General features: G+C 35.5%; 1 protein-coding gene across 1 annotated transcript in view; it reads left to right on the top strand.

The window, feature by feature from the left end:
• Window positions 1-22,500, top strand: part of LOC135219008 (calcium-activated chloride channel regulator 1-like) — a 547,613-nt gene that overhangs the window by 281,036 nt on the left and 244,077 nt on the right. Inside the window, exons 5-6 of the mRNA XM_064255443.1 lie at window positions 14,849-14,960; window positions 22,068-22,307. Coding sequence (XP_064111513.1) covers window positions 14,849-14,960; window positions 22,068-22,307 — 352 coding nt within the window. The remainder of the gene's footprint in view (window positions 1-14,848; window positions 14,961-22,067; window positions 22,308-22,500) is intronic.

Raw genomic sequence — 22,500 nt, 5'->3', positions numbered from 1 at the left:
AAGTTTTGCTGCCAGGGTATTGTTGGGGTATCAAGAGACAGGAAAGTATACTAGGCTTCTTGGACAAGGTCGCCCCAGGACATGATTCGTCGACTAATCAGAAGCATGGTTAGGCTGTGTAACAGGAGGCAACACCCACTACTGAAATTTCAGTTGTTTAATATGTTACCAGTTTTTGCAGTCCACATTTTTCATGTCATAAGGAAATTCATTTAGTTTTTTCAGTTAGTAGGGCAAATTAATTCTTTAACATGTTAGTTGAAGGAAACATAGAAAACTTAATTTTTTCACTCTTGAATAACTGTCCCGGTTATGTCATATCATCTACCCTGTTCGAATGAATATGTAATTGTTTGAAGTCTGTTTTAGTCCATGCGCCTTTAAATTTTTGAGCAGTGTAGTACCTGCGTATAAGAAAAGGTAATGACCAAAAGCAATTAATAGTAGGGGTAGGAGCATAACTAATGAATGAAAAACAGTCTTGAGCAATTTTGGGGGGTTAAGGTCAAATCTGTCAGAAATATGAGAGCAATAGCAATCAGGAATGCTAGATGCGAGAAACAGAAAGCTTGTAAGTGAGAGAGAGAGAGAGAGAGAGAGAGAGAGAGAGAGAGAGAGACTTGCTCCATCTAAGCAAGTTTAATCGTACAATCTTTCTTAAGTTAAATTTACAATGACCTCAACGTGCAGAATTATTGTCATACGAGTTTTTACCTACAGTTTCCGCAGACATCATAAAAATGACTCGGTAGGAGAGGAAGTACTCTTGAGAAATAGGTAAAAATGATGATATATTAGGCACTGAACTTCGTCGACTTATAGTCGATTTATGGGGTCCTCATTCAATTGTGTGTGTGTGATGCCGGAGTTGATTAACGAAGAAAGTGCGGTTTGAGATGAAATGTTACAACATACGATGGTTGGATGTAGTTAAATAACACATTTGGATGATTGAATGGTCAATAATAGTATAAATAGGGAAAACAGTAGCCTGGAGAAGGTGGGTGATAATGAAGGAGAAAAGTGGATGGAGCTTATCAGAATCAGGTGGAGCACCAGTAGAAAAGGTGAAGGGAGCCGATATTGCTCCATCAACTACAGCAGGTAGAAAACAACCAGATGAAAACTAAATGAATTCGCCATGAAGAGGAGTCAAGATATAAACACAGAGTTTGACCAACAGAGTCTTATGTCAGACTGTGTAAGATTCCGAAGCGATCTCAACGGCAAAAGATTCCCAAAAGATGACGAAAATTGAATATGATATAATAGAAAGTTCCCAAAAGGTATTACCACGCAAAATCAGACTTGTGATCTGAATGAGAAAAAGACAAAATATCTCAAGGACGTTAGATGTTGAGAATTGTTTATAAGTGAAAGTAAGCAAGGTAGGTTTATAATTCAATATAACCGTGTTTGTTATAAGAGCATTATTGCTGACACTTCTTCATTCAGTTTGAGGCAACGCTTAACTCATTGATGTACAAGTGCATATTTTTTGCCATACATGAGAAAAGGACCTCAGAGGAAAAGAGAATTATTCCAATAATTAATTATTGAATTCACATTCACCACATTCTCACTTGAAAAGTATGAACATTGCCATCGTAATAGTGTCTGAAGCGTTCGTGTGGCCAAGCCCCGTAGTTCTTGTAAGCGGCCTCTGAAGTAATGCTTGTGGGAAGCAGATAAGCATCATTCCCATTGAGCATGAGTCGGACCACAATTGACGCTGTCCCAAGTTGCTTTGGAGATGAAATACTTTTTACCAAACGTTATTGAGCGGCGTGGTGGAGTGTCGTCGCTAAATTTGGAACCAAAGAGATGTTGGAAAAATTCCACAAGCGGCTGAAAGTGCTGCTGTTTTCCTTAAAACATATTCGCATTGTTTCGTAACCTCAATTTAGAAGGTAAAAGCAAAATTTTCAATAAAGTTCAACAGCAAACAAAGAAGTGCCTTTCTTGTTTATAACTTAAGCGCTTTTATGTTTTGCCCCTCCTTTAGAAATGCTCGTCAGAAATTACCCATTGAATTCAGACTAGATTAAAGGAATCTCGCATCGATATGTGTAGAGGAAAGTGGAAAGGCAGTTGATGTTGGGGCTTCAAGTTCCAATTGTCGTTTTCCGTCTGGGTTGAATATGGAAAGGAAGAAAAACCCATCCCAGGAAACGCCACAGTTCACAGGGAAGGAAGCAGAGAACGGAATGACGAAGAGAGAAGATCGATGTTAAATTAAAATCTCAGCGAGTTAGTTCTGAGAAATATTTTTTCCTGCAATTTGGAATCAGGTCGTTTCCTTTTGAGCTTGAGTGATTCTGGATATTTAGAATATAAATCAGTAATCATCTCTCTAAACTGTGCTTGTATATGCACTGCAAATTTACAGCTTATCCAAGTAATCTTAAAAGCAATGCTCCCTGGAATATACAAACAGTTAAAAGCAGCTGGAGTTAGCAACAACGCTTGTGTGTTTCATATCATTGAATGCATTTTGTGGATTGATTTTAATATTTTCTTTTTTTCAAATATTAATTTATGCTACGCCGACTTGCAAATCCTGAATGTGTGCAAGTACCCTTCGGTTTCACACAATTCTAGGATACCGAACTCGAAAAAACACTAGCGTATGCCAGTGAATTCGTACTGTTTGTAAACTCTCTCTCTCTCCTCTCTCCCTCTCCCCAAAGGTTGTACCTTGCCTTGTAAAACTCAAGCTCACAATTACTCTCAGGATAAAATGGAAGAAATCTAGTTAACTCCCGCGGAGTTGGAAAAAAGAAAACGAACGATAAAAAAGGAGCAAATAGTCTGGAGCGCATTCAAGGACGGACTAGTGAAAAAACATTATCAGAGAACAATAGAACTCGGGTCGTGTTCTCAGGAAAGAAACCGGGAGATTAGCGATGTGAGTCGAGTGGAGCCCGTGCAAGGAATCGTTTGCTTAGCAGTGATATTGATGATAAAAATGAGAGTGAGTTACTGATTTTAAAAGACATCCTTATTTTGCAACTCTACATGCCCTGCTAAAATGATATGTCGTGGAATTATGAGGGTTTATTGGTTTAGGAATAATGAACATCTTGTGCGCTCTATTTTTGGCTTAATTTTCTTTTCTTAATAAAAGAAATAAATGGGTCCGTATTAAACAAAGAAAATTGATAGAATCCCAAACTTGAAAACATACAAACTGGAGAATTCTTTTGTCTTAGTTTTAAAGAAACAGAAAGTAAATGGTCTATCTAAGATATTTACGAAGTGCCGACAGATTAATTTGTTCTCTCACTTCGTTATATCATTTACAGAAAAGAATGCGACTGAAATTCAAGTCTCTCTTGGGACTTTGGAACCGTTTAATCTGTAAATTAAAGTTTCTCGATTTTTGGAGGACTTTGAATTGACATTTGCATATTTTGTGATCAGATATTCAAGGTATGAATTGACAATGGAAGGATGGCTAGACCAGCATAGCATCGGTGCATTGGATTAGGGAGCATTTGGGAGAAAGGGAAGGGGAGGTTGAGAAGTGGTCTAGAGTGGAAGGGAAACAGACGTGGCCGACTAATGACACCTTCAAGATTCAGGATTTTTACTTCTGCTGTGCATACCCACCTTGAGTGCGATTTCCATTCACTCGATAGTGTCGAGCCTGTAAAAACTGAATTTGATGTTTTGGGGACGTTCTTTAAACCACAGCCTTTTGGGAAGGGAGGAACTTACTTTAGAATAGATATTTTCGCCACTTGGAGAACCCACACTGCCATGCCAAGTCTGAGTTGACTTTAAATGCGATTCTGTTCGCTGATACTCAGGCTTAGGCTACCGAATTGGAGGCACCTTCACCTTGATAAAACGGCGCCTTGACCCACTTAGACGAATGTTGGTTCCCAAACATTTTTCTGTCATTTCCCGCTGCACCCAATTCAACCATCTAGATTTCCCCATTCATGTGTATGAGGGAAAGAGTAGTTAAAACACACTGTGACTATTTAATAATTTATTTTTCAAATGTACAAATTTACTGATAAACATATATGTTACAGAGTAAAGTGGATAGAGAGCGGTAAGTAACAACTCTCTCTCTCTCTCTCTCTCTCTCTCTCTCTCTCTCTCTCTCTCTCTCAGACATGAGAAAATCCATCTGAGATTTCTTTTAGTTAGTAGGTAGTGTAATTCTTTCCCCTCTGGTAGCTTCACATTTCCCCCAGTTTGGGAACCACTGATTATTCCAGAGATACTTGGGATGCAGTTTGAGATATTTAATGATTTAAAGATATCACCTAATGGTGACTTATAGTCAACAGCAACTAATACCCCAAGTTTACCTGATAATGACGAAACTGTCCGTGTCCCACAAAATGCTCTGAAATTGCCGGGGTGCATTGATGATTGAAAAGTATTTAGATTCACTTAAAACTGGTTAGCTTCTCAGTGTATTTCTGACTGTTGCAGAAGGAGCAAAAGACGGACGGAGAACCCTCCTGGGAAAGTAATGCGTGACTCCCAGGAAAGGTCACCAGCTGAATTTTGAAAAGCGTCAAAGAAAAAGAAAGATCCTCGGCGAATTTCAGTAACGTTGGAATGCCTCCTGGTGAGATCAGCTGAAAAGGAGTCTCTCGCACGTCTACTTAAAAAAAAAAAAAATGAAAACTGAATGAGAGAAAAAGGGAACAGGCGGTTGTGAAAAGAGTTGCGAATTTATAACATGAAGTCTGTTTAATGCGGGAGAGGAAGGCTGACTCAGTGCCAGAATGACTCGCGATAAAGAACATGGAACTTAAAGAATTTGGAGAAAGCTTGAGATATCTTGTGCTTGTTTGAAAGCAAAACGTTGAAGCTAAACTTGACCGGTTAGAATAAATTGGTAATGTGTTAAGGAGATATTTGTTTGTTTGTTTGGTGTTTTTACACTGCATGGAACCAGTGGTTATTCAGCAACGGGACCAACGGCTTTACGTGACATCCGAACCACGTCGAGAGTGAGCTTCTATCACCAGAAATACACATCTCTCACACCTCAGTGGAATGCCTGAGAATTGAACTCGCTGCCACCGAAGTGGCACGCCAAGACCATACCTATCACGCCACTGAGACGCTGTAAGGAGATATTTCTCTTCAAAATTCTAAGATCTGAGGACTGGTCAAGCGAAAAAAAAAAAAATTCGCAAGCGTAAATGATTTTATATGTAGATGATTAAGTTAGTGATTTTAGCTCTTATGGGTCCGATTTTCATTCACAGGAGAGTAATGTTAATTGCCCCAAATCAAACTGCTGCCAAGATGAACAAATATAGTGTTTACGGTTATAATTTTCTTTGCTTCGATTGGTCCATTTGTCGGTTGATTAGATACTGTTTGATAGATTCATGTATGAAACGCAAGGATTATTTTTTTGTATATATTTTAATTTTGGAAACTGAATTACATTTAGCCGTGCACGTTGATCCCTCTCCATCTTCCTTTAGACTTTTTTAAAAGCAATTCTGAGGATTCTGATGCATTCTGTAAATGCTTGCATCTTCAACCTTTTCGTAAGGAATTATAAACCGTTTTTTTCCGTGTGAGTGATGGAAGACACCACAGTTATTGACTTTGTGGAAATTCTAGAGATCCGAGCCTGCTACTTTTATTTCACTTGCAAGATATGCCATCAACCTGATGCTTGTATCTGATGTATCTGATGAAGGCAGGCGGGGCATAATGATGGAATTAGGACAGGGGGGAAAGTTGGAAGAACGCAAGTGACAGAAGGAAGATCGCGCTCCATTCCTCAAAAACAGATAGATGACTTGAACGTTTTCTTCTTTCAGAAATTCCTGTCTCTTCCACGTAATGCTTAATGATGTAATATTCAACGGTACTAATTAACGAACTGCATTTACGCTCTGCTGGTGCTTTGTAGAAAATGAATTAGCGTACTAGTACTAAACGAAGACCGAGACGGTTACGGCTAAATAGCTTAGGCCTAGTTGAGACTAGTTTTCTAATGTCTAGACCTATCTGCGTAAGGGGCGAAGTTTCGTCATGTCCTAAGCAAATGCATAAGGACTATCAAGGAGACAGGGAAGAGAAATGAAAAGGAAAGGGGTTAGGGACATGGCTCCATTGGCATTGTAGGCCTGAAGAGTGATGACTGTAGAAACGGAGAATTTTCGAGAAAATTGCTACATCATGTGTTGTGTTGTTTGATCTTTTCATTTTTTTGCCATTCTACTCAGTGTCAGACGCACAATATCCAGGGAAACGGTATATTAGTTATTGTGATTTTAAGAGGCCAGATTTGACGCTAAAAGCTTGCCTCCTGTAAATTCGATTCGGCTTTATATGTTTGCATATATTAACATTAATATATATATATATATATATATATATATATATATATATTATATAGGATATATATATATATAGATATATATCATATAGATATATAATATATATATATATATATATATATATATATATATATATATATATATCTATATATATATTCTATTAAATATCTATATATATATATATATATATATATATAGATATTATCTCTCTCTATATATATAATCTATTAGATATATTTATTATATTATTATATATATTATATAATTATATTATATATATATATCTAGATAATATATATATATATATATATATATAGATATATCTGCTTATATATATATATCTATAGAAAATATATATATATTATATATATATATATACTATATAATATATATATATAAACATATTTAATATATATTATATATAGAGATATATATATATATTATATATATATATATATATATATGTATATATGTAGATATAGAATATATTATAATATAGTATATATATATATAGTATAATATATATATACATATATATATATAAGTTAATGTATGTACACATGTATATATATACTCGTAATTAGATGGAGTGGTAGAAGGTAGGGACGGAAAGAGGTGTAGGTTCAAGTTTGCGGGAATAATTGAAGGCTGTGGTTTGTTGGTGGTCAAGTGTTGATTGGATGTATCAGGGATAAGTTCCAGAAACTCGTTGTATAAATTGAAAACCCTCTTCTAACAAAAAAAAACTTGAAAAGTACGGTAGCATAGGAAAGCTTATAAACTATGAAAACAATCGAAGTGAGAGACTCCCATGAAAGTATTTACCAGTAAACATAGAAGTAATGGCAGTACAGAAGAAGATGTGAATACTAAAGTATGTGGGAATAAAAGTATCAAGAACATTGCAAAAACTTTGGCCAAGAAGACTGACTGACGGGGCAAAAGTTGAAAAGTAAGAGTGAATTCTTGTACAGCACTTGGAAATGGAATGTAGATTTTTAATCTTACTTGAAAGCAAAATGGGATTGAGCTATGAATATTCTATTTGATAAACGAAGATTACGGAGAACTGAAAGATTGGAAATGTTGGTACAGAGATATGTGGTAAAAAATGACCACCGACGAAAATATAGAGCTGAGGCATGTGCGGTGCTTGGCCTTATAGAAGTAAAGCAAACTCGACATCGATAAGAGGGTTCATAACTTGATTCCTGGGTGGGGGTTGGCAGAAGTATTAGGAAGCAGCTACTTTAATATGCTTAGGGTGCGAGACTCTATTCTTAGTACAGGGGAAAGGTATATTACTGTATGTGGAAGATCGACTTCCGCTCAGGAGACTCCAGTAAGGGTACCGCTCAGGAGACTCCAGTAAGGGTTCATGGAAGATTTCTGCCCCAAAAATCTTCCTGGATTGGGGAAAGTAGGAGATAATTTTTCTCTTACTTGGGCAGTAAGCCTACAAACTACTTGTTGATGTTGTTTTTCTTGTTCGGGGTTAGGAAAGGCCTATGCAGAAACCTAAGAAGGTCTGAAAAAAGGTGTTTCTCGTAGAGTTAAAAGATACAGGAATTTTAGGACGAGGTGTTTATGATTATTTATTTGAAGGACAATGTAAAAAATGAATAATGTGCATGTTGAACAGTACAGAACAATTATTTTTAATAAAATTTAACATATTTATTTTAATTTTAGTTGGTGAAACAACGTGGTATTTGACCGTAGATTCTAGCACGCGCTCCTAGTTTAAGCTGGAGGTCGTGTCACGTCCTGTTTGCTTAGTTGTTCTCTGATGAGGTAGTGTATCATTGGAAATAGGTTATTGCTAACACACACAATCACTCACACCACACACACACACACACACACACACACATATATATATATATATATATATATATATATATATATATATATTATATATACATATATATATATATATATATATATATATATATATATATATATATATATATATATACATATATATATATATATATATATAATATATTATATATATATATATATATATATATGTATCAAGCACATTAAAGAGAAGTTACTGTTATGCAGAGAGAGTGAGAATTACGAAGGCAGCCACGGTTCTCATTTCAGTCCCGCAGAGGTAATCGGCATTGTGGCAGATTTAATATCACACATGAATATTCCATGGCGTATGAGTTTCGGTACAAAGGGAAAAAACGCTGAGTGCCTAATAGATTATTTACCTTCCATTGATGCATTATGAAGATACATGCAATGATTCATCTATTGTACCTTAGGTAACATCAAAGGGAAAACAGTTTTTTTTTCGTTCATTGATAAACTTGTTTTTGACATTTCTGATTTTTTTTTTTTTTTTTTTTTTTTTTTTGAGAGTACGAGGAAAAGGTTGGGAGTGAAATGATAAAGGAATCCGGTAATGTCCATTAGTGATATTGTCGCGTTCTTTTAGTTCGTTTCTCTTCTCCTTATTTTCATAGTTTCGCTCGCCGTGAATAATTGATAAACGAAAATGGACTCGCGGAATTACCAAGGGGCAACCTAATATTGCAAAGCGATGCGACGCAAGGCGCAAATAAGATTTATGAAACATGCGTCTACGATTATTCACGAGCGCGTACACAACACACACACACACAACAACACACCAACAACACCACCGACCTTACACACACACGAGAGTGAGAGAAGGGGCGCCAAATAAATATTTGACACCACCTCTTTCTTGTGCATTACTGGAGACGATGATAATGTTATGAAAGAAAAGCTGTTCTTCCTGAAAGAGGGTTTTGTAAAAATGAAATCAAGATAAGACCAGTGAGGTTAAAGAGAGAAGAGGAAACAGTTCAGTAGGTAACCGAATGGAATTCCCAAGGACTATTTTAATGCTCTGGTTTAGTTTAGCTCTCCATGGAGTCAAGACCAAATTTAGAAAATAGTGTACGAGCATTTGCAGTATGAACTTGAGAGCGTCTTGTCTTAGGAGGCCCAACGAGCACTGAAATTACAATGAATAAGCGAGAAAGAAATGGATTTTTGAGACACCAGGATTTTCTTACAATTAATTATTTCTTCAAAAATAAAAGCGCTGGTGCTAAATATGGAAGGAAATGCTACAAGTCAAGTAATATACTTTTTATTTATTTCTTGTAGCATTTCCTTTCTTGTTTGGCGCACACGCTTCTACGTTTGCAGACGAGTAGTTGTAAGATAATCCAGGTGTGTATAAAAAAAAATATTTTTTTTACTATTTTGTGCGTATTAATAAAAAGTATTTTTTGAAAAAAAATTCTATTTTTCATCTGATACATTTGTAATCGATCTAAACTTGTAGCTAACGAAATTGAACGAGGTATCCTGTCGAGCCAAAGAAGGTTTGAAAAATCCATAGAGTTATTATCTTATTCTACTGAGTTAAATAAGTTATGAGAAATCCGAAAATTTTAATACATATCATGAGATATTGGGAGAGGTTACTAGAGGTCACCGCTGACCTTCTGATTATGTGAGATTGAATTGTCACCGGGATTGAGTAACTGTGCAAAATTCCAAGTCCATCGGAGGAAAGTAACATGTTGGAAATTAAGTTACAAATTATGACCCAAACAGACAGACAGACAGACGCAGTAGTCAAATTAAACAAAACCATGTAGTAAAGCCGATTGCTTGCATGCTACTTGGAAAGGCCTAGTAATGTGAGTGATTGTAGAAAGAAGAAGGTGCCTGTAAGTATTCAAAGGATAAAGGAAATGCGATGTTTGATTAGTTAATGGTTGGACATGTTACCAGTGAAAGCAGTATTCAGTCCTCGGGAAGGAAAAGATCTCTGGATGTATATTGACCTAAACAGTAAAATATGCACCCGATTCAGGTCAGTGCTCTCTGGAGCCACCACTCTCTTGAAGGGAACCCGCGTGCTGTTCATACTATATACATACATATATATATATATATATATATATTTATATATATATATTATATATATATATATATATATATATATATTATATATATATATATATATATATATATATATATATATATATATGTTTGTGTGTATGTTAATGCAAACTGAAATTCACATGTACATACAGCGTATAAAGAATGCTCTCAAATCTTGATGTTACTATGTTTGTGGCCATTTATTTAGCCCGATTTTTATGTCGTTTTATATAAATCTTTAACCTGAGTTCCCATCCGATGGACAGAATGATGTACTAAGTTGGGGCCTACGTGGATAATTAGGACAGGAAAAGGAAAGAAGACGGAAGGAGGTATAGAAAAAAAAATGTCAAGTGAAGAAGCTGAATCATCTCAGAAAATTCTAGGGAACGAAAACTTCTGTCTTGCCCTTTTCAGGCTCTGTGATGCGAGGATCTCCATACATCACCTCCCTATTAATGTTGTCATTCACCCTTGGCTCGGTTGAAATCAGTCGATTATACTCTTGTTTTTTTTTATCTGTCCATCCGCCTGTGGTGTTTTTGTATGGTAACACTGCGTCCCGGGCTTTAGATAGTTACGCTAATTGAAAGTTTTAGGTAAATAAAAGGATATCTGGGTGTACATTTGTAACTGAAAAGTGTTTTAATAATTTACTGTATGCGAATTACACCGTTAATATTCGAAATAGGATATTACTATAATCGTTGAATGTAAGCTGAATGTAACTATCTAAAGCCCGGGACGCAGTGTTACCATACAAAAACACCACAGGCGGATGGACAGATAAAAAAAAAAAAACAGAGTATAGTGGCAGTTACCTTCCAGAATACAAGATTCTAGAACTTTTTAAGATTGCCTTTAACCACTCTCGTCCCATTGACATCAACTCCACTGCATCTGACCATAATATTAATGGTTAAAATATATTCATTATTTTTTTCTACTCGGCTTCTCCGGTTATTTTACTTTCTTTACTTAATCTTTTTTCTTCTCTTACTCTACTAAACAGATAGGGATGGAATACACAGTTACTGAGAGTAGTTTGTGTTTACAGAATTTAATAAAAGCGTAACAAAATGATTCGTGGGTTATTCTCAACCCCCAGCTTCCCCCCAAAAAAAACATTATAAGAGAAATCACCAACGTCACACTTCAAAACGAAGCAGAAAAAATTTAATTTAGTTGCTAGTGACATTTCAATGGAAAGTTGCCTTAAAAATACGGTATTGTCACTGGTTCTAAAATGAATAATCAACTACGCCTGATGGAACCTTCTATTCAGTGAATGAAGACTGCAAATAACCTGATGATAATATTGCCCTACGACATTACATTTACTTCCACAAACATATCCTCCTCGTCAATGAGGATTTTGTGAATAACATGATACTCTGGTATGTCACTGAGGCTTATATTTCCACTGATAATGAAGGCAATCTCCACTATAATACTCCTCTCAAGGACCCCAGCATCAATTCCTATTAATAAAAAAAAAAAAAAAAAAAAAAAAACACTTTGACTGGACCAAGCGCCACTATATTACTAAAGTTTTTTTTTACCCTTGAAAGACCCGTCCTGCAACTTGAGTGCTACTTTAATAATTTCGAGTTAATGTATTTGACTTTTACATTATCAGGTACCAGCCAGAGTAACCGGGAGATTATTTATAATGGAATATTAGAAAATTGAGATTAGAAATTTTGGAGGATTCGTCCTCCCTTGCAAATCCCCTTTCAATATTTAATAATTAATAGTTTTATCTGAAACCTTAATATATATCGAAAAAAAAAACAAGTGAAAATTATACCCATCACAATACTGAAAATCTTGACATCCTAATTAAGACAGTATTTGATTAGACTACAAACATGGCTCATATCGAAACATACACCATTAGGCTGTTAGTTACAGCTGCGTAATCTTGTTTATCCCGTAGCTAAGGCTTTGGAAGACTTAATTATATCCCTTTTTGTCCCATAAGAGTAGGATACGCAGACCGAGTTGTCCCATAATTAAGCAACTCGGAGTCCCCATTTTCTTCCTTTCCTTGAATAATTATGTTAACTTTGGCGCCTTGGTCCGTAGCAGTTCCCGTCGGGAGATGCAGGGTGGTGCTATGGCGTGGTCCCCGAAACCCCCAGGGACACCCCTGCACTAAAACTTGTACATGTTTGCGTTTGTCTTCTCACTTGCGTTGTCATCCCTTGTTCTGATGCCGTATTGTTTTGGCTTTTAAGGTTTCTCTTCGTGCGCTCTGTTTCGGTGGATTGAATTTGAAATGAGATCATTTACTCCGAAGATTGTTTATTTTATAGTGGGACAAAATGAAGTTACGGTTAACTTACACTGAGAAAATAAAACGGTTTTGCCTTCTTTTTGTAGTCTTCCATTTCAGGAACAGTGAAATGTCAAGTGAAATTCGCTATATAAAGGTATATTTCAAGTAAAAATCAATATTTTTAAGCAAGCTTCTCAATACAATTGTATAAATCAAGTTGTAATACAGATATTATGAAACCGTCTTTATGGATGAAACCTTAATGTTCATAAAAACGCCCTTTTTTATGGCATACAAATAATTATGTCTGGTTGTTCCGATGTTCAAAACAGTTCTTCTCTTATTATGGTTATGCAAATGTTGTAGCTCTTTGATTATGGATGCACAGATATTCAAAATTTATCTGTGATGGTACGTGTATGAAAGTTAATGCTTTCTGTCTATAAGTGACATAGTATTGGCCTGGGAAACATGATTGCTGAAGATGCAACACTTGTGGGTGTAGACATGATCAGGGAGTGATTTAGTCGGTGGGTTTGAGGCCGAACTCCAGTAAAACGATAATTATTTGTTAGCAGACCTCGTACAGATTTCCCACCCAATCCTCCCCTTCAGGTAGATTGAACTTTGCTGAACGAGTCTGAAGCTTTAACTGTTCTAGGTATTACTTTTGACTCGTAGCTATCTCTTTTGAAACATCTAATGAAATTTCAGCGAATGCCTCACGAAAGTTAGGTATTGTTCGTAGGGCCTCATATATTTATAACTGTTAAAATCCATGCAACTCGTTTTAGGTCTTTTGTACTCCCTTTCATAGAATACTGTTCTCTTGTGTGGATGTCTGCCTCTGCAAGAGATTTATCTCTTTTTAGATAGAGTGGTTCGTAGTGGTTGGTTTCTTTTTCTTAATAGTGGTAGTTATGAATTGGACCATTGACGGATGGTCTTCATTGTCGCTTTTTCAACAGAGATCTTTCACAATCACAATTGATCACTGATCCCCTTTGTTTGCCGAGATCAACCAGATTCGCTGAACAACTGAATCCTTTATTCCTCACACCGTTGGACAGAGGAACAGGGAACAGCCTCCCAAAGGAAGTCTTGCAATCGGAACTTTAGAAGTGCAAGCGAAGGTGCCATGCATTACACCCAAATAGTATTTCTCCCTGCATTTTAAAACATTTTTATCTATTTGTTAATTAATTCATGTTTTTTTTTATAATAAGTGGTATCTCTTTTTTTCTGTCTTTCCCTTTCCCTCCTCTTACTACCTCCAAAATTAACATCATATTCTTTGGAAGCTTGAATTTCAAGTCAGTGGCCCTGTGGGCTTGTTCCATATGAATAGGTTTAATTATATTACATATCTATATCTGTAAAATGACGAAAAACCAGTTTGAATGTCTCTGTTAATATGCAAACAAGACATTGAGAATGCTTGAAGGTTCACGTGTAATTATGTATAAGCTGAATGAAGCTGTAAATTGTTGTCTAGTCTCCTAGAACCAGACCTCGTAGAAACATCTAAAGTCACCAAGGTGGAAAAAGGCTGGAGTCGTTGGGGGGGGATAGGAGCCAAAGTACTGCCTTGTGGAGAACAGATAATCATAGGAACTGGGGAGTAAATATAGTTGAAGAATCCTAAACCGTTTAAGAAGTTTGAAAGGGATCTGTCTAAATGCGGTTCCGAATTCTTTTACAAAATGAGGCTGTGAAATAAACGCGAGTAGCCCTTACACGCGCAATTCACATGTGGAAGTAATTGCTTCATTACTTAGGTAATAGATTTAGATAGTAGAAAATGGGGTTTTCGGTCATAAGACGGGTGTGAAAATATTTAGGCAAATTAGACTTAAAGTACTGGGTGGGAATTACTTCAAGACCAGTAACGTGAGATCAATCTTGAAATAAATTGGATTCAGTCACCAGATCTGCTTTTTATTTTCAAAATAATGTTTAAGGCAGTTTTGGGCATCATACAGAAACGTAAAATTATTTTACTTTAAATTTTTCTCTAGAAGTGGTTTGCAGGATTTATCATAAAACTTGTCACAGGTTGAATGTAAATTTTGAATGATTTTTGCATTTTTGCAGGCAGCAGATGACAACTTGGCTTTTATTCAAGTGAATATCAGTGTATTTGATGAATTATAATTCATGGCATTCATGAATTATAATTTGACTTCTACATGTTACCTCATGAATATTTTTATAGTTTTATGTATAGTATATATAACGCATAATCATTCTTTTTATGACCCTGTTTATCATATCGATTTTTCGTGTTTTACAGCAACCCAGCTGGAGACCCTACGCGTGACGTCACACCCACTTTCATGTACGTCCGTCCTGCTCCGACTCGATATGTCATGGTTGTGGAAGACACCACCGTCATGAATCTCCAGGTGAGGAGAGAGATATACATGTAGGATGTTCCTAGTAGACTGGCATGGGAGCGAGGTAATGAGAAGGGGAGATTTTTGTTTATACTAGAGCTTGTATGATGGTAACCAGCTTATAATCCCATTCCAAAAGGAAAAATGAATGCGAAAGGAAAGACTCTTTCCGTTGTAGTAATCATAAATTTGTGTTCACCTTTAAGAAAAGCAAAATTGCCGTTTGTGTCCGTTCCAGAGAATTACTATCAAATGTTTTTAAAGTGACAACATTTGTCGCATTCTCCCAAAGTTCCTGAATATGTAAACTTTGTTGTTGTTGCTCACATCTCTCGGAGATTGTATACATTATTAATTATGACTTGCATAAAGTTCTAGTTTAAATGTGGTCACCATTTCTTCTGCATCTTCCTGTCATTCTCTCAACTGTTTCATGAGTTCGAGGATTAATCCGACGTATCCAAGTTATAAATATTTATCTTTTAAATACAGCTCCTGTTTTTCTCAGCGGTTCCGAAATTAACTAAATCTTGAATGGTCTCTTTCTCTTCTATAAAGCCTTCAATTTTGTCGCAAAGCCGTAAATATTTGACCTACACCGCGAGTATTAGAAATAAGCGCTGATTAATTTTCAGAAGTTGTAATTAACTATTAACTCAAGGCAGACCCAGTTTGGCTTCTTGAAACAAGAAGTCATCGATACTTTCCTTGACTCTGCTGGCGTATGTAAACAAACGTTCGAAGGCTTCCGGATTGGCTTCGGCTTCGCTTCGGGAATTCTTTTTCTTACTAGTGCTAATAAATTCTGAGCTTGACGTTTACGGAAGTTTCTCAGATTCTTTTATACATAAATGATTTCTTAGGAGTTTTGAGGTTCTTTTTAGTAATGAAAGTTGGCATCGAAGTTCTTATATTTGTTTATAAAATTTGCTCATAAAATTGGGCCTTTTAGAGGTTTATTACTATGTTTAACTTTTCCATCTGATAATTTCAATCTTGCTTTGGAGTTGTTTATGCTTCTTGACAAACGCACTTTGTTACCTTCTCTTGTTCTTCGGGTAATTTGTAAAGAATTCCGTTAGATCTGTAAGTCTTGAGCCGGCAGTAAATGATTGCATTGAAACATCAGTGCTTTAAATATTGTTAAATATTCTGTATTTTATTCTGTATTTTGTGTAGGTGTTTAATTGGCATAGATTGAATTGATTATTCTAAGAATATAATGGGTAATCAGTTTTACGTGAACGGTTCCATATTATAAGTGTAATTGTCATTGGAACGAATGCGGTAATTTTGTCCTTAAAATGCTGTATATAATCATTCCCAGCCAGTTCGAACTAAGTACGAATTGTTATGACTTCAGATATATTCTTTGCGTTAAATGAACTTATATGAACTGCATTTTGACAATGCTATGATTGATGTGGGAAGATCGTAAACTGGATTTTTTTTTTTTTTTTTTTTTTTTTTTTTTTTTTTTTTTTTTTTTTTTTGCATAAGTGAAAAAGCCATCATTTAAATTTTACATTTTCCCTGAAGATGGAAAATTACAGATTCGAAAGTTCATGGTACGAAGGATTAATCAAACCGGTTGCCCCTCGAGCATCTGTGGAGAGAGAGAGAGAGAGAGAGAGAGAGAGAGAGAGAGAGAGAGAGAGAGAGGTTGACTGATGCATAATTGTAAGAATCCTTCGAGAAGCGATCAAGTAGAACAAGATTTGGGATACCTTACAGTTGGCTTAAGATATGAAATGTTAGTCCCTTGTAGAGTCATTTTGTATATTGCTAAAGGCTTTGTATAGGTATTTTGATTAAACCAATTGAAACTATTAGTGCAACGGCTGTAATCATTTAATCTAAGTTACAAACGGAATAGCTCGGTCTGTTTCTTGTGATAGCGGATCTGTTTTGATCAATTTTCTTGCATTTTTGGATGCTTGGGCACTGATTTTATCCTTGTGATTTTATTATTGATTTTATTTCATTTCCCTATGTATTTATTTCCTTATCAACTTGATTTTCAGCAACGCTCCATTTACATAATTGTACCTATTTGGTATAATCCTATTTATCGATCTATCTATCTCTTATTATATATATATATATATATATATATATATATATATATATATATACGTATATATATATGTGTGTGTGTGTGTGTGCGTGTGTGTGTGTGTGTAATGTATATGTACATCTATATAATATATATATATATATATATATATATATATATATATATATATATATATATATACGTATATATACTTTTTATCCCCAAGTAGAAAAATATACTGTTGAGAAAAAATATCTAAGGAAAAGGACATGTCCGTAATGACTGCATTAGGGGGCCACGAGCCCCTTTCGCCTCGTAGGCCTGAGGACATGTTCGTGTAGCATCGACTTGCCTTTGTTTTTTAATCACAACTTTTTCTTCATCATATACTCGAGGACACGAACACAGAGTATCATATTATTTCAGTAATATAAATATAGTATATATATATATAATATATATATATATATATATATAATATATATATATATATATATATATATATATATATATATATATATATATTTTCGTCATCACCTGACAGACTCCGACAGAGTGTATAGCCTTCACTCTCGCATCCTAAACGGTTGTTGTATTTCCCGGGAAGGGTAAAAATGCGAAGGCATTTTAATGCAGTTTATTCTCTGGAATGTAGCCAGGATCTGGAACGAAAGAAAAGAAAGATAAAGTTTCGAAGATATTTTTCATAATTCAGGAGCGCTGAAGTTCTTGAAGGAAGCAGTTCTGACCCTCATTCAAGAGGAAGACGGCCTCCTCCCCTTCCCTTCTTTTTACACCTCCCTTCCACTTTCACATATTTAAATGCGGAAGGAGTTATTTTAAAACATCTCCCCGTGGTCGTTTCGCTGATGCTTTTGTTAACAATTTCTTCTTTTTTATTTATATATTTATTTTTTTTTATTTTGTTACCTCACTTTTGTTGCTTTACGTTGCTCTGTTTTGTGGGCATTTTTCTTACTTCAGTTTTGTGGAGTTGTTTGTTTCTCAGTTATTCAGGGTTTTGTTATGCATTTACTTTCCGGGGTTATGATACTTTGTTTTGTTTCATTTCGGATTTACATCGTGTATTGAAAGATACTGAAAAACAAACGGTAAGTATCTGGACAAAGAAATTAGTTGCATCTAGCCTTAATTTTGAATGAAAGAAGTTTGTTTGTCGGACCCTCGGAAAACAGAAGTTGGGAGAATAAGCAAGGCTAGAAGCAAAATTAATAACACATTCCTTGAAGTGTAAAAGATGTCCTGAAGCGCCACCAACAAGAGAGAGAGAGAGAGAGAGAGAGAGAGAGAGAGAGAGAGAGAGAGAGAGAGAGATGGCAGTTGGGATAGTCGCCTTATGAGGCCTGCCCGGACCTGTGAAGAAAGATTCGTTGATCTTGCGAAGAGTCATTGATATTAATGTTCCTCATTATGCAGTCATATTTTAAACATGGATTGGGAGATCTATGTTGTATGTATGATGCAGTTAAGAAAAAAATCTCGACCTTATAATAAAACTTCAAAGCAAACATTGTTATTGAAGTGAAGTGATCTCTCCAAGGCAGATGTGAAGACACTAATAACCCAGAATGTAGGAGAGAGGCTAGAAGTTATTTACAAGGTTTTAGTCAGTAGAATTTTTCTATAGCAGGAAAGAGAGAGACGGGTAGAAACGGTCTCAGAATTTTTGAACTTGACTAAAATGCTTGCTGCCCTTTCGGATGTGCTCATAAGATCAAATTTGATAGTCCAGGAGAGAGAGAGCTGTGCTACGAGGCTGTGTACGAGCAGTGAATGTCTTGAAGGCGATGGTTTTGTCTGTTTACATTTTGGTCAGTCATTTTATTTGGCCTTTTCCAGAAATTCTGACTTTTCTTTTCTCGAAATATCACATCGTCCGGCAGAAAACAGTTTCTTACATCGAAAGGTGTAGGGGTACATTTTTCTTTTCCATGTGTTTTGGAAGTTGAAACATTAATTCCTTCATTTCGTTAATTAGCGTTATTATTCTTTCAGCACAAGCTTGTTTGATTTTAGTCTTATTCAGATATCAATTTGGTTGTACTTTACGAGATAGTTCGTATATCCCTATTACTTGAGATTTAAAACGATCATTTGTTTGGATTGAACTATTATTGGTGTATCAGTTCTTTCTATATCCTCTGTGAGTATGTCTTTCATTTGTTTTTTGTTTTTCTGAATTTTGTATATGCAACGGAATTACCCAGTTTATTTAAACCCATCTTAGTTATATTTAGTTGCCTTTTTTAAATTGAAATTTATGTTGCAAACTCAAAGCTATATTCATCTTAGATTGGCTTAGTATAGATATTTGAAGTTAACAAACGGAGAAAATGTCCATTTCAAAGGAATCGAATTTTTAGTGAACTTGTAAATACCAAACATAAATACACATTCTATATGTACATATAGTATATATATATGTATATATATATATATATATATATATATATATATATATATATATATATATATATATATATGTATAGGGGGAAGTTTATGACACATAGCTAATTATGGAGGCTTTTTCCCACAGAAACCAAAAATATTACTTTAGTAATACAGTTACATCGATGTAAAGTGCAGTTGATGAATGCCTCTGTTCATCCAGGATTCGAACCTGGTTCTTTAAATTGTTAATACTCACCACTGCCGAGCTGGGGACTTCTCAAACTATACCTTCTCCGTTTGGCCGAATTGCAGTATTGTTTTGTGCCATATACTTCCTCAGATCCCCGTAGTGGGGGCAGCGTCGTCAGTGCACCTCATGCGGTGCAACGCAGGCATTACTTAAGGTTCTTTGCCGCGTCCCTTCGGCCCCTAGCTGCAACCCCCTTTCATCCCTTTTACTGTACCTCCATTCATAATCTCTTTCTCCTCTCTTACTGGCCTACCTCTGGTAAAAATTGATTCATAGTGCAACTGCGAGGTTATCCTCCCGTTACACCTTTCAAACCTTTTCACTGTCAATCTCCTTTTCGGCGCTGAATGGCCTTAGATGTCCCAGTGCTTGGCATTTATGCCAAAAGTCTATAAATCAATCATTCCTCAGACCTGGGCAAGATGAAATTGCTGGAATGTCTATTAGCTCTGCCTTGAATGTTATGTCGTGTTTAAACTTCGTGGTTGGAAGTTGCCTTGTCGTTGCTAATTTTGAACCATTTCTTGTCGCGAAGAAACTGCCATAAATAGTCAAATAAGGAGCGTAAGGCTGCACCTGTGCGTTTCTCTGGCTTTCATGTATGACTGATTTGCTCGGAATTCTAGAAAAGTTGAAGCACCGCATTTCAGAATCCCAGCTGCCTGGAATTCACCTACCGGACAGTTACAGTAGACTAAAGGATTCATTCAGTGTTTTGGAATGACTACAGAAGTCGGAGGGTAATTTTTGGAAATGTAATCTTTAAAAGATATCTAAATGGTAATGGTAGCCTTTCTCAACTGAATTCCTCATTAACGTAAATCTTTCCATGACATTATCACCTAAATTTCGCTCTATCGCCCAAAATTGTATCTTCCACCAATTTTTATTTGGGGGTGGTGGGGGGGAGGAACTCTCTATCACGAGAATTCATATAATGTTCCAAAAGGTCCACAATAATATAAACGTTAAAATTTCGTGTAAAACGTTATAAAAACTTTCTCCGGGTTCATCTTCAGACCAAACGATGACTGAAGATGAAAGCTGTTTTAAAGTTTTTATAAAATTTTACACGAAATTTTAACGTTTATATTATTGTGGACCTTTTGGAACAATTTGGTTATCTTTTGAGCCTGATTGTCATCGTGCAAGAAATCGCATTATAGTCCAAAAATCTTGCTGTCAGCCAAAGTTGTCTTTACGTCCATGTTTTCCATGATCGCCTCATATTTTCATTTCTGGGCAAAGGTTACATTGCCTCTCGAAGACTCCATGAAGTCCCACGATCCCCCAAAAATCCCCGTCTCTCTTAAAGTGTCACCCAAAATGCTCACCATCATCCACAAATCATGTCATCGATTACAATTCTCATTTTTTGCTCAAAATTCTCAGCATTGGGCAAAACCCTCAAAATCACTAGTAATAGTAACTTGTGAATAATGCAGTGCCTCTTTTATCTGCTCAGAAGGACTTCACACAAAGACATTTATTTTTGAAGCATATTCTGGAGATCGTTTTATTTATGTCATAGTTGGATCATTTCCCCAGTTAATTTGTGTGTTTTGTAGTTACGTATTATTTCATCTAGTACTAGTGTGTATGTTTCTCCCTTTTCAAAAATACATATATGCACACACACACACACACACGCATATATATATATATATATATATATATATATATATATATATATAGATATATGTATATATATATATACATATATCTATATATATATACTATATATATATAGATATATATATATATATATATATATATACATATATATATCTATATATATATTATATATATATATTATATTTATATACATATGACTGGTAAAAATATTCTATTGCAACTATTCCATCTAGTACTATTGTGTATGTTCCTCCCATTGCAAAAATTCATACATATATATATATATACTATATATATATATATATATATATATATATGAGAGAGAGAGAGAGACGAGAGAGAATCAGGACGAAAAAGAGAGAGAGACGAGAGAGAGAGAGCAGCTGCTAAAAATGTACTGTTACAACAGAATTTCATCGAATAAAATAAACCCATAAAAACGCCAAAATATTAAAAGTAAGCACTGTAGTTCAGAGAGAGAGAGAGACAACAGTCTCTGAAATATAGTACTTACATTCTATATTTTGGCGTTTTTAGTGTGTTCTTTTTATCATATATTATATATATATATATATATATATATTATATATATATATATATATAATCATGAGTTAGTTACTGAAACTAATGAAAGAAATTTTCTTCTTCTTCTTAGCATTATTATTATTAATATTATGAATTCGTTTTATTCATGAAATATCTTTTACCGTCACTTATGTTCTGCGTAAAAATATATTTTGTAATCCCATTTTATCTCTCTCAGAAACGTTGGGAATTCCTGCGCAAAGCCGTGCGCAAGTTGCTGGTTTACGACGTCCCCGTGGGAAGTGCCGTGGGCGTCGTGCTTTTCGACCACGTTGCCAAGGTCAAACTACCCCTGACCCCGACTCCGGCATCTCTCGACGAACGCCAGCGCTTGGCCACCTCCTCCCTGCCCAGGAACCCTTCCAGGATCCCGGAGAGTCAGAAGTGCATTATCTGCGGTCTGGAAGAAGCTGTTAAGGTGAGAGTCTTCGTTGGGTGTCAGTCTTTAATTGAAGCACGGAATGAAGCGATAAACCCGCTTCTTATAAAATACAAAGGGCATAAGAGCGCGGAAAGGAGAGAGTGTATTCTAAAGTTTTGGCGTTTTAAGAAATTAGTTGGTCATCTTTTGGCGTGTGTTTGCACATATGTACACAATGTTAATGTGTGCT

The sequence above is a fragment of the Macrobrachium nipponense genome, chromosome 1 (genome assembly GCF_015104395.2).
Source record: "Macrobrachium nipponense isolate FS-2020 chromosome 1, ASM1510439v2, whole genome shotgun sequence".
Classification (NCBI taxonomy): Eukaryota; Metazoa; Arthropoda; class Malacostraca; order Decapoda; family Palaemonidae; genus Macrobrachium; species Macrobrachium nipponense.
This window is presented reverse-complemented; position numbering and strand designations above follow the sequence as displayed.